The following is a 16,287-nucleotide window of genomic DNA, read 5'->3' on the forward strand; positions in this document are numbered from 1 at the left end:
TAAATTGTTTACTAAAATGTTTTTACCAATTTGCAGTTATACACATTGTTTCATAACCTAAGCTATACCTAAGATTGTTCTTTATGGAGTTTTGAGATTAGCATAGATCTTGCTTGACTATCAGAGAGAGATGAGAAGGCTAAGACTTGGAAGAGATGCTTTTAATTTAGCAGAGTTGTGGGTCCTGTGTTTTAAGAGCTTTTCCTTGGCCATTAGCTCTGTGCCTATTCATAGCAAGGCCAACTTTATACTGGTACTTAACCTCCCTCCACCATGAGAAACACTATAGCATAGTAGTGAAGCCCAGAGGCTTTGCCTTGCTGCTTACAAGTTGTGTACCTTTATGCAAGTAATTCTTTGTGCCTCAGTACCTTCATCGCTAAGGTGGAAACAGTATTTTTGGCAAAGGGTTGTTACAATATTAAATATATGTGAAATGCTTAGAACAATCCCTGGCTGTCAAGGAATTAATTTGTTTTCCTGCTGTCATTCTTCTCAAAGGTACAGATTTTCAGGAACCCTCAGATGTGAAGACTGACCACCGCAGGCCGGCTGTGGGCCTTCGCTTTGAGGTGGGGCCTGGTGCAGCTGTTCATTCCTCCCTGGCCGTGCAGAATGGCTTCCTGCATCTCTTGCTTCGTGGCTGTGACCTTGAGCTGTTCGCTTCGGTGCTCAATGGCCTGGGACCCTTCTTGGAGGATGAGGAGATCCCTGTGGTAGTTCCCATGAAGATTGAGCTCCTAAACTCCAGGATCACCTTAAAAGTGAGAAGGACTTTTGGTTTTTATCCTAGACTGTGTAAGGCAGGGAATTCTGGCAGTGACAGCTGCTAACTTCTTGTCACGTTAAAAAGTGGTGAGGATCAAATGAAGAAATACATATTAGCATTCTTGGTCAGTGTTAAAAAGAGTAAATACATGTGTGTTGCTGTCAGAAATTCCTGGATTTAGGACTTTTAGTGAGGATACCTTTTATCTAGTCTTCACCCTATCTTTGACATGGATTATTAAGTTATCTGATCCTCACTTTTACCATCTCTAAAATGGGAGAGACTCACTTATGCCTCCCATACATTGCAAGAGTATATGAATAAGCAGTGACATAAAAGTACTTCAAACTGCATAGTGTTGCCTAAATTTCTCATGTAACTTTCCCTTTTCCCTGCAGGATGATATCCCTCCCATCTATCCAACATCGCCAGGGCCTATCCCCATCACCCTGGCCATGGAGCATGTTGTGCTGAAGCGGAGTGATGATGGTGTGTTCCACATAGGCGGTGAGTTGGGCTTGTCAACCTCCTGGCTTATCTATTTTTTTCCTCCCATAAGGGAATAGGTGATGGCTAGGAATTGTCTGCATGTTAGTAGCAGTTTGTCATTTTATTTTTATTTTTTAAAGATGTATTTATTTATGCATACAAGAACTGGGTACAGGCCAGAGGTGTGGATGGTGAGAGGATTCACCAGAGGCAGAGTGGGGAGCAGAACAGGCAGGCTGACTGAAATGTACTGGTAAGGGGAGCAGCGGGTGAGTCAGGAGAGGTCTGCTGTGCCATGTGGGTCACCTCCGTGGCCAGGGATCGAACTCTGTGCTGCAGTGGCTATAGATAGCTTTTTAGTGCTGTGTCTTAACCCCTTGCGCCACCAGGGAGGCCCCCTAGTTTGTCATTTTAAACCTTTACTGTTTTTTCAGCTGCTCCTCAGGACAGACCATCAGCTGAAGAACCTAAAAATGAGAAGAGACAGCCTCCCAAAGAACAGGTGTTTCTGGTGCCCACAGAGGAAGCTTTTGGACAGCAGGTGAGCACCTGATTGAATAGTACCTTTCCCATAAACCCGTAGTGCCTATAATCACAAAATGTTGCTTATGTTGTATGCACCTGCGTGGTTTGGGCCCCCATCACCTGGTTTTTTGAAGTATGTAGAGGATGAAAAGAGGATGTAAGCAGGAGTTGGCAGTAAATGGTGCTGGTTACATATTCTGCTTGTTGCTGTCCTATAATTGATCAACCCTAAAGAAGGGATTAAGTCATAGCAAAGATTTAGTCTTTTTTTTTTTTTTCTGGTTCTTTTGCTTTTATTTTATTTTATTTTTTTTTAATAATAAATTTTATTTTTATATTCCCCATACAATTGCAGCCCCCCCATTCTGACCCCAATCCCTCCCCTCCCGCCCCCGCCCCCCTAAAAGTGTCTCTGGTTCATAGTTGTTTGTTGATTTTGATTTTCACTTTCTTATAGTTATTCATTTTCCTGGTCCCTTATTTAAGTTTTCTAGATTCCTGCTATGAGTGAGACCATCCGGTATTTTTCTTTTTCTTTTTGGCTTATTTCGCTGAACATGATCCCTTCCAGCGCCATCCATGTTGCTGCAAATTGCATGTGTTTATCTTTTTTGAATGCTGAGTAATATTCCATGGTATATATGTACCACATCTTCTTGATCCAGTCATCTATTTTTGGGCATTTGGGTTGTTTCCAAAGCTTAGCTATTGTAAACAGTGCTGCTATAAACATAGGGGTGCAGGTGTTCTTTGGAATTGATGTTTCTGTGTCCTTTGGGTAAATACCTAGGAGTGGAATTGCTGGATCATATGGAAGCTCTATGTTTAGTAGGTCCAGAAATCTCCACACAGCTCTCCACAGTGGTTGGACCAGTTTGCACTCCCACCAACAGTGCAGAAGAGTTCCTTTTTCTCCACACCCTCGCCAGCATTTGTTGTTGCTAGTTTTTTTTAATAATTGCCATTCTCACTGGTGTAAGATGGTATCTCATGGTAGTTTTGATTTGCATTTCCCTGATGACAAGTGATGTTGAACATTTTTTCATATGCCTGTTGGCCATTTGCATTTCCTCTTCAGAGAAATTTCTTTTTAGCTCTTCTGCCCATTTTTTGACTGGATTATTTTCTTTGTTGTTGTTGAGTCTTATCAGCTCTTTGCAGATTTTTGTGATCAGTCCTTTATCATTAGTGTTGGGTACAAAAATGTTCTCCCAGTTGGTGGGGTTTCTCTTTGTTTTTGTTATTGTCCCTTTTGCTGTGCAGAAGCTCTTTAATTTGATGTAGTCCCAGCTGTTTACAAAGATTTAGTCTTGATCATTGACTAAACTTGGGGATTTTTCTGCTGGGATTTTTCTCCCTGTTCCCTTACTGGATGTTTTTGCAAAGTGGTTACCATATTGATTAACTATGAATTACTTATTATTCCTCAGGTGAAAGAACTGCCTACCCTACAAAAGGAACTTAGAGAAACTAAGCAAGCATTGGCCAATGCTAACCAGGACAAAGAAAGACTTCTTCAGGAAATTAGGAAATATAACCCCCTCTTTGAGCTCTGATAGCAGTGGCTGAGCCATCTGTGCCAAGGAGAGAGAAGATCACCAGCAATAGCACCACCTAGGACAGAGGCACTGTCCAGTGTTAAATCAGTTTGCTAAGAATGCCAGAGGGACTGGGGGAGTGCTCAACTCTCTTCGTGGTGTCCTTTCAACTAGCTGTCTAACTTGGACGGAAGACAGGTGAAGCATGACTACTTCCCAAGAATTTGAGAGCAGCTTTGTGTGTGGCTCAAGCATCATATCTTGCCTGTATAAAACCTTTTGGCCCTCTGACTAGGCGAAGTCTTCTTAATACTAGGGTCATTACACCCCCTAGTTTCATTGCAGATATTTGCTTCTTCCACAACCTTTGTGAGCAGGGAAAGTACCCACCTCCTCAGTCACCCAGAGCCACCAAAGATTCTATGTCTCAGAGCTTCCTGTAGCAGACCTGAAAAGTCCTTGGTCTGAGCTGTGGCCGTGGTAGTGGAGTGGAATAGGAATGGCAAGGCAGAAACCAGGAGAGCCACAAGAAGGGAGACCTTGGTTCTGCCTTTTTGGAAAAGGGAGCCAGCCCATGTCATCATGACTAAAGTTACAATCAAAATTTTCAGGGTTAAGATTCCTCTGTTACATACTTTCTTCATTGTGATGCTGGGTAGAAAGTGAACAATAGGAGTGACTCAGTTGCATCATTTTTCCTCTCAATGACACAATTTGAGATTTAAACCAGGAAAAAAGTATTTACTCGGAGCTTAGGGAGAAGGTGTGATATTGGAGGATCAAGAGGGGAGCTCAATTATTGGCCCCCTGTTGCCCGCCTAAAGCCCTGTCTCTTCCACAACTGTTATTTGACAGGTTATGTAACTGTTAATAAGCGACAGGTTGTTTCCCCTGTGTCCCTGGGGGTCCTTGGGAGTGCTTCCCCAGCACTGTGACTTTACATCGGATTCTCCTCAGCATTTGGTGGTGTGGGAGCTAAAGATATTTAATATAAACATCCCAGCCTGTTTCTTCTTACCTCCCTCTATCTCTGTGGCTTTTCAAAATCATGTAATATTGACTTAAGAAAAAACCAACTAACCAACCAACCCTTCAAGTTACCTAGGTTTTGCACCTACTTTATAAAAGAGCCATTTCTCTCCTCTTTGAACCTAAATCTTCCCTAACACTTCCCTAACATCCATATAGCTCTGTGGTATGCTTCAAGCTGTGTGGATTGGACAAACATTTATCAGCTAACTCACCTTGAATTGGCAAGATGGTAAAATAGTGATTTAGTAGTGTCACTAAAATCTTAGATCATATTTGACCTACTAAAGGAAAGGTAAAATGGTTTCCTTATGGGAAGTCACACCTGATGCATATATTATTGTGGGTTTTTTTTTTTTTTCTTGAAGTTAAAAAGACACACACATTCAAGAAAGAACAAGATCTAATTTGTTCAGGCTTTTGTCAAGTTTCTTCACCGAGGCAATTTTAAAAGCACCAGTTACTGTGAGATTATGGGGATATTTTGTCACGCTTAGGAAACAATTAAGGTATAAACATCTTTCTGGTAAGAATGTTAACATAGTTCCTAAGGGCATATGTTTGATTAAACTATATTTAAAGTTTTTGTAAGTAACCTGAAAATAGAATATTACAGTGCCATTAAATGTAACTACTTCCAGGGAGTGAAAGGTAAACCGGAAGAGATTAAAAAAAAACAATGTGAGCTATAAATACTCAGGAAAGTGACAGGTGAGGTTCTACATAGGTAAGTGTAAAGTGATGTACTTACAAAAGAGTCAGCAAGCAATGGAGGAGGCAGTGAATTGTTAGAACTCAGGAAAGAAAGCAGAACACTGCTGAGAAGGAGGAGGGGTCACTGTGCTGCATGGCCAGAAGCCCAGCTGCCTTCTAGACATCATCAGGTAGGGCATAAGGAGACAACACAGGCGACAGTACCTCGTACAAAACCATGGCAATGTCTTAAGTTATCTGTGCGCTTCTGATGATACCATTTGCAACATATGTAACCTGGAGGAAAGGTTCAGAGAACAGCAAAAATTATCAGGGGGTGGAAGTACATGACATGACATATCTTTAAAATGTTGGCTGACTCCAATTCTGGAAAAAGTTGAGGGGAGTATTAGATCAAATATCTCGTCAAGCGCAAGGAAGCCAGGTCCTAAAACACTAGCTCTAGGGCTCTACCTCATGGCCTTAGGAAAAGAAAGTATTTCTCATAGCAATCAGGAACTTATGCTCAAGAAGTGGTGCTGACAGAAACCATTCATGGGGACAGAAAGTTTAAGAGGAATCACTGACAGTTTTCCTTAAGGATTTCTAGAAAATCAGGGCTTTTGGTGATAGGCAACTGAGATGGTTAACTGTAGCCCTCCACAAACCCTCTTAATGTTTTAGAGGTAGAATGGATCACTGATCTTCTCAAGTATGGTATTTCTATTATTCTTGGAGGGGGAGAAGGGAGATCGATTAGCTGGAAAATAGAATTATTCAATTTTCGGCTTACCTGAATAGATTTAAAATCACATTCTTATTTTTTCCTGTCCCTCCTCCCTTACCCACCTCTTTTGCATACCTCTATGCAAAAAATAAAACAAAAACAAAACATATATACTAATAAGTACAGCTTGGTATTTTCACCTTGAGTTTGAACTTGATGGGAGGCAATAAAACACATTTGGCAAGCACCAAGGCAAACCCCTTTAATGGCCAGAGCTCAGTCAGACTTTGGCATGGTCTGGAGCACCTGTCCACATGCCCAACAGAGCCCTAGAATTTCTGACCTCCCTTATGTGGAGGATTTCGTTGTTGTATCTTGAAGTCCTCCTTCAGGAAATATAGTAGGGGATGTTGTCCCCTGGAAGTACATGTACTAAGTACACACTTAGTAAAAATCATCTTGTATTACTTAATATACCTGTTCACCAGAGAAAGGAAGACTGATAATGAAGAAATGTGAACTGGTCGGTAGTCCTCATAAATGTAAAAGAAAAAATAGTAGCAGTTCCTCTGGACTGCTTTCAATTTCTGCCTCGGAGCTCTAAGACTGTGAACAAGAGATAACAATACCTCAAGAAAATGTCTGGAGTGATAGCACCGCTATCCCTTAAAGACTTCTTCCACTGCACATCACCATTTCAGCTGTGAAGATTTACCACTGTCTATCATCTGTGATTGTCTAGATTTCCTGTTTACATGGATGTACCAGAGGTATGCTTTAGTGCGAATGGATAAGTCTATTTCTTAGCTCGGCTGTGGGGGTGGTTATCAGTCTCAAATTCTGTTTTTAACTGAAATAATTAACCTAGTTTCTTTGAGTCAGAGAAGTGGGTTCTCAAGATGGTTGCTTTTTGCTGTATGGTTTGCTGCATATTTAATCTGCCCCCATTTTGCCATGGGCTGCAATCTTTATCCTTTTTCATGGTTCCGAAAGGAATAGTTCTTGTATATGGATTACACAAGGGATAAATACCACCTCTCACATGCCCTGTAGCTTAAATGCTTCTATTTAGATCATTTACATTGGTTTCCATTTAGGCTAGTTTATGGGTGTAGGGAAAGAAGGTAGTTTTGAGATTACCATGGTGAAACGGGAACTTGATTTTTAGCCTGAGTCTTACAGCCTTTCTTTGTGGAATGCTCCACTTCTCCATTCGCTAAGTACATGTTTAAAGTCAGTTTAATGTAATATACTACAGTCAGATTTGCCCAACTTTGTGAGTCCAAGCTTTTTCCCCCACTCAGGGTGCTAAGCAGAACTGGAATCTTATACTAAGATCTGCTCAGGAAAGCTTCGGAAAAGAACAGCTTCAAAACCCTTTTCCCTATGACTGAAAAATAAGAGAAGGAAGAATTCTTGGGGATTGCCAATTATATACAGTAGCCTTATTACTGCTAATCACTGTCAATAAAGGTCACTTCATTACCCTCTATTTGAGGAAAACAATGAGAATGTATCTGTTGAACTGGAAAATGGTCAGTATTGGGAAATTTTAATGTTGCAATATCTAATCAAACCTTGAGTGTATTGGTTCTGTGAACCACCTGAAAAAAACAAATTAAACTTATTAAAATAGTATTGGTTGTGATATATCTGTTTATTAGAATCTGAAATATTCAGCTTTTACATTGTTTTTATTTTTTTTCAAAAAAATTTTTTAATAAAGATTTATTTATTTTATACAAGGACCGGCATACAGGCCAGATGTGCGGGAGGGTGAGAGGATTCACCAGAGACAGAGTGGGGAACAGAACAGGCACACTGATGAAATACACTGCTGAGGGGAGCAGCGGGCGAGACAGGAGAGGTCTGCCACGCCACATGGGATACTCGCCAGCCAGCCGGGATCGAACCAGAGCTGCAGAGGCTGCGGACAGCTTCACAGCACGGTGCTCAACTGCTGCGCCACCAGGGGAGGCCTTTTACATTGTTTTTAAATGCTGTATTCTACGATGAAATTTTAATGGTTCTAGTAGAAAATGAAGGCTTAAAAAAAAAAAACCCAAATAAACGAAGGGTCAAATTTTTACAAAAGAACCAAGACAATTTTACTCTGACACTAAAAAAGAATAAATATCTTCTCACTCCAACCAGCTAGGCAGAAAATGAATATACACATGGCAAGTTGGAAAACAGTTTAATGATCACTCACCAAAGTCCATATGAAAACCATGTTTACAGGGACAAATTATTCCACTATTCCTGCTATCACCATGTCCTTCATGATAGAGTATCACCAAGTCAAATGTTTCTGCTTGGTTCATCCACTTAAAAGCAGATGTAAGAAACAACCTGTATCAGAAATTCAAGGCTTCAATGTGAAACCATCAAAGCTTTCTTCGAAATGTTTTCTCTCTGAAAGCAGCTCTTGTCCAGAAGATGAAGGCCCATGAACCTTTCTTCTTCCAATTGGCCAAGAAATAGTTAAAGGCCTCAAAATGCACTGAGGTCCCAAAATTTAGTCAAGGCATGTCTTTAATTGTGATTGGTATCAGAGTTTTGAGAAAGACATTAGAATCATCATGATATCCCTGGAGAACTGAGAGACTAAAGCACCAGTGTAGGAAGTCTCATGGGATGGAAGTCTGGAACCAGTACTTCTTCCTTCAGTACCAGGCCTTTCTAGGTTTGGTTTAGAAGAAGATGATTTTTTTGTGCTTTGAGTTGGGAATTTGCCCCTTCGACTTTAACCTCCGAACTGCCTCCCTCATATGTTTGGGTTGTAGAGGTGGCATTTCTCCCCACTTCTCACACACATCCAAAGCTAAATAGGGGGCAAGGAGAAAGTTTCATTATCACAGAAGAATTTATTAGTTTTAAAGTTCATTATCTTTTTGAACTGTAATTTTCATAAACTCTCCTTAAGCTGCTAGGAAAATAAACTAAGACATTTTTCCTTCTTAAGAGAATGCTATAAAATGTATCATGTTAGTGTTAATATAATCTATATCAGGCTTTATCATAGACACAGTTTAAAATGTCTTCTCAAAAAAAGAAAAGATTTAATTGGATAGAGACTAGCAATGGGTAGCGAGGTTCTTTATTTGGTGGATAAGGGAGCAGTTCCTGGGGTCATAACAGCAGGGACAACTCCTCACCATACCACAATGCTTAACCCCAGTGGTTATTTTTGGCAGCAGAAATGAACAAAGTTCACTGGAGAAAAATAGAAAGTGCTTCTGTCACCTTGGGCTGAGGATAAGAATCAGGAAAATTGCCTGCATACTTCCTGCCTCTTTCCTTGAAAGTACTGAAACTTTCAAGAGTTTCAAGGAACAACAGTCATGCACTCCTGAATATACTTGGTCAATCAGTGCAAATGGAAACTCCCGTAGGTGCCTTACTAAGTTCCTTATTATAGGTGTCCTTGAAAATTAGACCACCACAGATTAAATCCAGTATTTTTACGTAAGTAACACTCACCTTCTTCTACCACCTCCCCGACAAAAACCTTGGAAATACCAGACATAGCAATAACAACGTTCTGAGACACCGAAGTGCCAGTGATGGACTGGATCAGCTTGAAAGAAGGAAAAAGAGTGATTAAGATAAGTCAAGTAGAAAAGTACCCACAAACGCTTTGCCCTGAAAAAGTGCTTCCTAAAGACTAGTTGCTAAAATTGAGACTGTTAAAACAAGAATTCAATTGTATAGTGACTTATTCTCTATGTTGAGACCCTATTCATAAAACACAAAATTGTAATAGGTCAGATAATTAAGAGGTGTGCTGTTTTTATTTTCCAGCCTAAATACCCCACCAATATCCCTAACATCTCACTTCAAATGCCAATGGACAGTGATCTCAAGCCTAGTTCAGTTTTGTATCTGATGGAAAAGAAGTGAGGCAGTCCATCCTTACCCTTTTGATGGCTGCTTTAGGGAAGGCTGACCGGCGATACATTTCATAACGGTTCAGTTGCTCCTCAGAAAAAGAAGAAACCAGGATTCTAGACAAAGATTCAAGTAGTTAAGTTTGCTTTATAAGCACAAATGCTTAAGATACATTATTTCATCAATATAAGTGTTAGATAATTAGAAAACGAATTTTCAAGGGATCAAAAATAGCATTAGGATTGGTGCTTATGAGGAATGAGGATAAAAGCATTTCTATCTTAAAGTTGAGAGAAAGTGTAACACAACATCTTTTTTTCATTTAAAAAAAATTTAACAATGTTGAGTCACTGTCACTCTGCCTTACTATATATCTTCATTTTGTTATTAGAAATACATAAATTTATATTCAAACAGAGTTTTCAGCATTAAGATAGTGAAAATATTTGTAACATCTATGTAAAAGGGTTAATACTCAATATATAGTTAATTCTTTCAAATAAATAAAAAGCTGACCATGCCAATTTTAGAAAATGAGCAAGGGATACAAACAGGAAATTTCTAAAAACACCAATGGCTAGTAAAGATAGCAGGGAAAAAAAAATCAACCTTCACTATCACCTAAAGAAACCAAAATGATAAACTAAAATGATAATATTTTCATAAATCAGACAAGTATTAAAAAATAGTATTAATGAGGGCCTCTCCGGTGGCACAGTGGTTGAGCGCTGAGTTGCGAAGCTGCCCGCAGCCTCTGCAGCGCCAGTTCTATCCCCGGCTGCTCCCCGACCACCAGAGGAGGGTCCCACATGGTGCGCAGACCTCTCCTGCCGCCCGCTGCTCCCCTCAGCAGTATACTTTGTCAGTCTGCCTGCTCTGCTTCCCACTCTGGCTCTGGTGAACTCTCTCACCCTCCCGCGCTTCTGACTGTACCCAGTGCTTGTATAAATAAATAAATAAATAAAACAAACAAACAAACAAACAAATAAATCTTAAAAAAAATAGTATTAATGAAACTAGGAGGACACAAACTCACAAATACCAATAAAGTGGAACAATCTGTTAGGAGAATTTGGAAATACATATATGAAAAGTCTTTGAAAGTGTTCATGCTGCTTGAACTAGCAATTACATTTATCTTAGGAAGTAAATAGATAAAGAATATAAAGATACTAATCATAATGTTACAGGGCAACCCCAATATGAAACGGGTTGCCTGACTGTGGGTCCTCACCCGCGAATCTTTCCTCCTAACAATAGCAAAAGAAAAATATGAAACAAATCAAACAGATACAGAGAATGGTTAAATTATGGTTCACCCACATAATGGAATACAAGATAGCCATGAAAAATGATTTACTGGGTATTCCCTGCAGCATGAGTTTGATCCCCGGCTGGTCAGGGAGCAACCCACATGGTGCAGTAGACCTCTCCTGTCTCGCCCACTGCTCCCCTCTGCAGTGTATTTCAGTAGATCTGCCTGTTCTGCTCCCCACTCTGCTTCTCATGAATCCTCTCACCCCCCGCACCTCTGGCCTGTACCCCAATTCTTGTTTGCATAAATAAATAAATCTTTAAAAATAAAAGCTATAGTAATTAAAACAGTATGGTACTGAAATAAAAACAGACACACAGACCAATGAAATAGAATTGAAAATATAAGAACAGTTAATCTATGACAAAAGAGCCAAGAATATACATTGGAGAAAGTCTTCAACAGTGGGGCTGGGAAAACTGGACTGCCACATGCAAAAGAGTGAGATTAGACTACTGTCTCACACCTTGCACAAAAATTAATTCAAAAAGGATTAAAGACTTGGATGTGAGACCTGAAATCATTAAATGCTTAGGAGAAACAGGCACAACTTTCCATAACACTGGCTCCAAGGATGTCTGTGGCTCTGTCTTCAATAGCAAGGGAAACAAAAGGGAATATAAACAAATGGGACTACATCACCAAAAAGTTTCTGCATAGCAGAAGAAACTATCATTAGAAGACACCCTACTGAATGTGAAAAATATATGCACATCGTATAACTCATAAAAGGCTGATCCCCAAGATCTATAAAGAACTCATACAACTTAACAAAAAGAAAACCTAATCAAAAATAGGCAGAAGTGGGCTTCCCCAGTGGCGCAGCGGTTGAGCGCTGGGTTGCAAAGCTGCTAGCAGCCTCTGCAGCACCGGTTTGATCCCAGGCTGCTCCCTGGCCACCAGAGGAGGGTCCACATGGCGCGCAGACCTCTCCTGCCTCCCGCTGCTCCCCTCAGCAGTGTACTTTGGTCCTTCTGCCTGTTCTGCTCCCCGCTCTGGCTCTGGTGAATTCTCTCACCCTCCCGTGCTTCTGACTGCACCCAGTGCTTATATAAATAAATAAATAAATAAATAAATAAATCTTTAAAAAAAAAAGGCAGAAGAATTAAATTGTTACTTCTTCAAAGAAAACACGTTCATTGTCACTTCTCATCAGGGAAATCAAAATCAAAATCAAAAGTCCAGAGATAACAAGTGTTGGCAGGGATGTGGAAAAAAAGCAACGCTGGTACACTGTTGGTAGGAATGTGGACTGGTCCAGCCCCTATGGAAAACGTTATGGAGGTTACTCAAAATATAAAAAATAGATCTACCATAAGATCCAGCAGATATATGCACTTCTACGTTCATTGCAGCATTATTTTCAATAGCCAAGTTATGGAAACAAGAAAAGTGTCCAAGGACAGATAGGTGGATGAAAAAGATGTGTGTGTGTGTACACATGTGCATATACACACAAAATGGAACACTTCTCAGTAATTAAAAAAAAAAAAAGATGAAGTCTTGCCATTTGTGATAATATGGATGAAACTGAAGGGGATTATGCTAAGTGAAAAAAGTCAGAGGAGAAAGACAAATAGCGCATGGTTTTGCTCATATGTGGAATACAGAGAAACAAAACAAAAGGTCAAAACCAAACCAATAACTATAAATCTGTCAGTAAAACCAAGGCTACCAGAGTGGGTGGGGCAGGGTGGAGAGCAAAGTGTGGAGGGGCCCAGTGAACTATGGTGGATGTCTACAGACGACTTCGTGGTGGGAGTGGGTGGTGACATACATTTGAAGAGGTGTGATCCCATATCTCTGAATCACATACAGTACTGTAAAACAGTATTATCTTAAAAAATAAAAAGTTGTAGATATTTGCCTCAAGGAAGTATATCTGTGGTAATACATCTTAGTGGTTTAATATGTTAAATGATCTGTCATTTAAAAATTGATTAGGGCCTCCCCGGTGGCACAGCGATTGAGCGCAGGGTTGCCAAGCTGCCCGCGGCTTCTGTAGCGCTGGTTCAAACCCCGGCTGTTCCCCGGCCACCGGAGAAGGGTCCCGCACGGTGCGCGGGCCTCTCCTGCCGCCGGCTGCTCCCCTCAGCAGTGTGCTTCGGTCCTTCTGCCTGCTCTGCTCCCCGCTCTGGCTCTGGTGAATTCTCTCACCCTCCCGCGCTTCTGACTGTACCCAGTGCTTGTATAAATAAATAAATAAATCTTTAAAAAAAAAAATAAATAAAAATAAAAATTGATTAAATTTTTAAAAATTATGATTTATGGGCATATTTATTGACTTGAAACTATTCATCTGTACATATCAAACATGATTAAAAAAATCTAAAAAGGTATGTACCTAAATGTATATTCAGGGTAAACTCAGAATGGTGGGATTATGGGTAATTTTTCCCTACTTTTCTGTATTTTCTGAGTTACAGATGTGTAATTTCTGACAAGGAAAACATTCACTATACATAAGTGAAAAACAGCTATACAAACAATATATAACATCTTCGAAATATTTATTTATATATATGTATAGAAAACATTTTAGAGACTAAACCTCAAAATACTGTATTTATCTCTGGTATAACTTTTTTTTTTGGTCTAGCAGCAATATTTTATCTCTGGTCATAAGGTGTTATTTTTTTCTTTTTACTTATTTATGTTTTCTAGCAGGTAGCCTAATGTATTAATTGTTTTATTTTCTTTTGAGTTTAAAAAAGAAAGTTACTAAAAGTCAAGAAACACTGTTAACTTTGTGTGGCCAAGCAAGACTTGCCTTAAAATGGGGAAAGATCAGAAAGTGACTTACTGCATCTTCTGAATCTCATCTTCATCCACTTTCTGCTTCTTCTCTTTCTTTTCTTTGGTATCTATTTTCAGTTTTTTGGCTGCAGGAGTAAGTAAAGAAGAGTCTTCCCTTTCAACTGCTGTTAAATCTGAGATATCCTGACTCTTGACCTGAGAAGATGAAAGAAACCTTATTACATTCTTGCCCGACTTTTCAGATTTGGGCAAGGTAAGAAGACATCATTCTCACTACAACACAATAAATCATTTATTCAGTAGTTTTCTGGTTCCAGGCACTGACAGTACCATCAAGTGTAAGATGTACTGTCTCTCTTAAAGAAGTTTATAGTTTTCTGTAGAAAGAAAACCAGCCCTTAAATAATCCAGTTCAACTATGATCACAGTTCCAGTATCTGTTTACAATGGGAATGAAATGCCAAGGATCATGAAACCACTCTCTTGAGCCCACTCTCCTAACCTTATTCTTTACAAGGGATGTCAGCAAAGTCTCCATGGAATCAGTTCTTCTGTCTCTGTGTATAAAGATTTAAAAATGTATGCTTTTCTTTGTGGTCTGGTATATGACCAACTTTTAAAAATAATACAGTAGCATCAAAAATTTTTGGATCCAAATTTCTGCATGCAGTGAGATCTTTATTGGACTAAGCTAATTATTATTCAAATCCTTTCTATCATTGAGAACTGTTTTAAAGCTTCCTCTTAAAGATAGTTTCATCACATTATGCTTTATCTAAAAATTCTTAGCTAATGTATTTTTTGGTGCAACTTTGGGCTGTGAAAGACTATTTCTATCTAATCTAATGCTCCCCCACCCCATGATCTAAGTTCCTTATATCTCTAAGATTCTGTCTCTAGAGATGGAACCCAGACAGGACTCAGATTCTGGCTGATGCTCAACTAAGCAACACTTCTGAGCTCCTGGGGTGACCCAACTATGGATTTGGTGTGTTTAGAAAACTTTGGAAGTTAGCTTCCACGCCATTGGTAACCTTTAATTTTGGGACACTGAAATGTCTCAAAAAGGTAAGAACGATACGCCAGGAATTCCCTTTGAAGTCCCCCTTTAACGAATTTGATCAGCTCTTCAGCCTGTAAAGTCAGTTATGTTTAAGTAAAATCCACGGGAAAGGAGTACTAAGAATTCTGGGTTTTAGCTCTTGCACTGTCTCAATTTCCTCACTAGGAAAACAAAATGTTATTTAAAGTTCCCTTAGAAGTAGCTTTTAATAGCTTTAAAAATACTAACCTGCCGTTTGGGTCTCTGGCACCCAACCAGCACTATGATTGTCTCCCTCCCCCATCCCGTTCCAGCGACTGCAGATCTAGAAGTCCCCATGAGTTCCAGTAGCTTGGGAGGGACCAACGAAGAAAAAGGTAAAGCAGCCACTAACATAGTCTCGGATACTACTCTGGTCTCGCTTCCTACCTCTCCTTCCTCAGCTGCGGCTTCTTTTAATTCCCCATCTCCGTCCCCCTCAGTTTCCTCAGGGGCTGCGTCGTTGTCAGTAGGCCCGGGTCCCCCGGAAGCAGCAGTCGCCTCTTCTGACTCTCCTGTCTCTCCACCTTTTTCCAGGGGGGACTCGCAGGCAATGTCCATAGCTACAAGAAGAGGAGGAGAAAGGAGATCACGCTGCTGTCAGGCTCAGGAGCTCAGAAGCAAGCACTGCACGGCAGCCCCAAAACTTACTTCCTCCGGGCGCGCCGCGATGACGTCATCCCTGCTGCGGCTCGGAGGCGTCACTCGCAGGCGCGCGGAGAGGACTTCAAGGCTCGGTTTTGACTCTGATTTGGTGGCGACGGGGAGAGGGAAAATTGAGAGTGAGGAGTTCAGTTTGTGGATTCTGGAAACCAGCATTTGAGAAGGAAAGCTGTGTGTTTACGGAGGGACTCTATCTGTCCTTTCCGCCTTTTAAAAGTCTCAATGCCCGTTAACCGCTTACTCCACTTGCCTCATCAAGTCTGGAAACGCGAGAAAACTCATTTCCGCGTCTGCGGGGTCGCGAGGCGGCTGCAGGTGGACGGGTTAGATTCAGCCTTGCTCGTTTCAGCTGGACAGAGATGGGGCGCCTGTGTTTACATCGAATTACCAGTGTTTCTTTCTGATCCACAAGCAGCTAAAAAAGTCACATTGCTTGAACAAAACGTATCCAGTCCATTAACTCACTCCACAACTGTCGAGCTAGCGCCCCGGAACAGCGCCAGCGCCAGAAACAGAACAAGGCGCCGCTGCTATCCAGTTATCGGATTTTTCCAATTCACCAGTCCAGATCTAGGGCAATTTCACAAACCTGACTTTTTATGTCAGTTACTCATCAGAGTAAAAGGAAACGAAATCTACGGGGGGGGGGGGGGGTCCTTATGAAAGTTTCACTCTAACGAGTTATTTCAGGGTTTGGGGGCATGAAAAAGTGGGTATGGTGCTAGTTTTTAAAAAATTTCCTCTCTTTTGGTACTGTGGGAAGCCTTTTATTCTCCTCTCTATCGCTAGTTCCTTATACCATAACATATT

General features: G+C 40.6%; 2 protein-coding genes and 1 long non-coding RNA gene across 6 annotated transcripts in view; 2 read left to right on the forward strand and 1 right to left on the reverse strand.

Moving 5' to 3' along the window:
• The window catches only part of BLTP3A (bridge-like lipid transfer protein family member 3A), a 66,839-nt gene extending 59,434 nt beyond the window's left edge, over window positions 1–7,405 (forward strand). The window contains exons 18-21 of one of the 2 annotated variants that reach the window (XM_037519551.2): window positions 502–764; window positions 1,168–1,276; window positions 1,693–1,799; window positions 3,214–7,405. In XM_037519551.2, coding sequence (XP_037375448.1) covers window positions 502–764; window positions 1,168–1,276; window positions 1,693–1,799; window positions 3,214–3,339 — 605 coding nt within the window. In that variant the 3' untranslated portion in view covers window positions 3,340–7,405. The remainder of the gene's footprint in view (window positions 1–501; window positions 765–1,167; window positions 1,277–1,692; window positions 1,800–3,213) is intronic. The other variant, XM_054698735.1, reaches the window with a different exon arrangement.
• TAF11 (TATA-box binding protein associated factor 11) lies at window positions 7,392–15,512 on the reverse strand. Of its 3 annotated transcripts, XM_037519558.2 has the most exons (6): window positions 15,466–15,512; window positions 15,205–15,377; window positions 13,780–13,928; window positions 9,690–9,777; window positions 9,254–9,350; window positions 7,392–8,594 (listed from the first exon to the last, which is right to left on the reverse strand). In XM_037519558.2, the coding sequence occupies exons 2-6, from the start codon at window positions 15,373–15,375 to the stop codon at window positions 8,464–8,466; spliced, it is 636 nt and encodes a 211-aa protein (XP_037375455.1). In that variant the 5' UTR covers window positions 15,376–15,377; window positions 15,466–15,512; the 3' UTR covers window positions 7,392–8,463. The 3 variants fall into 3 exon arrangements, with proteins under 3 accessions (XP_037375455.1, XP_037375454.1, XP_037375456.1); XM_037519557.2 differs by lacking the exon at window positions 15,466–15,512 and having other exon boundaries at window positions 15,205–15,459; XM_037519559.2 differs by lacking the exons at window positions 9,254–9,350; window positions 15,466–15,512 and having other exon boundaries at window positions 8,538–8,594; window positions 15,205–15,459.
• On the forward strand, window positions 14,651–16,110 carry LOC129146451 (uncharacterized). The gene is made up of 3 exons (XR_008553201.1): window positions 14,651–14,801; window positions 15,090–15,152; window positions 15,352–16,110. It is a non-coding gene; the product is annotated as an uncharacterized LOC129146451 (long non-coding RNA).
• The last annotated feature ends 177 nt before the right edge of the window (window positions 16,111–16,287 follow it).

This window comes from Talpa occidentalis, unplaced genomic scaffold (assembly GCF_014898055.3).
Source record: "Talpa occidentalis isolate TD23 unplaced genomic scaffold, MPIMG_talOcc4v2.1 talOcc4.2, whole genome shotgun sequence".
Lineage (NCBI taxonomy): Eukaryota > Metazoa > Chordata > Mammalia > Eulipotyphla > Talpidae > Talpa > Talpa occidentalis.

Coding starts and splice junctions, on each gene's coding strand:
- TAF11 (XM_037519558.2), bottom strand. CDS start 15,375: ATGGACATTGCCTGCGAGTCCCCCCTGGAAAAAGGTGGAGAGACAGGA. Junction 9,351..9,689: donor CTAAAGCAGCCATCAAAAGG/GTAAGGATGGAC, acceptor CCTTCTTTCAAG/CTGATCCAGTCCATCACTGG. Junction 8,595..9,253: donor CGGGGAGGTGGTAGAAGAAG/GTGAGTGTTACT, acceptor CCCCCTATTTAG/CTTTGGATGTGTGTGAGAAG.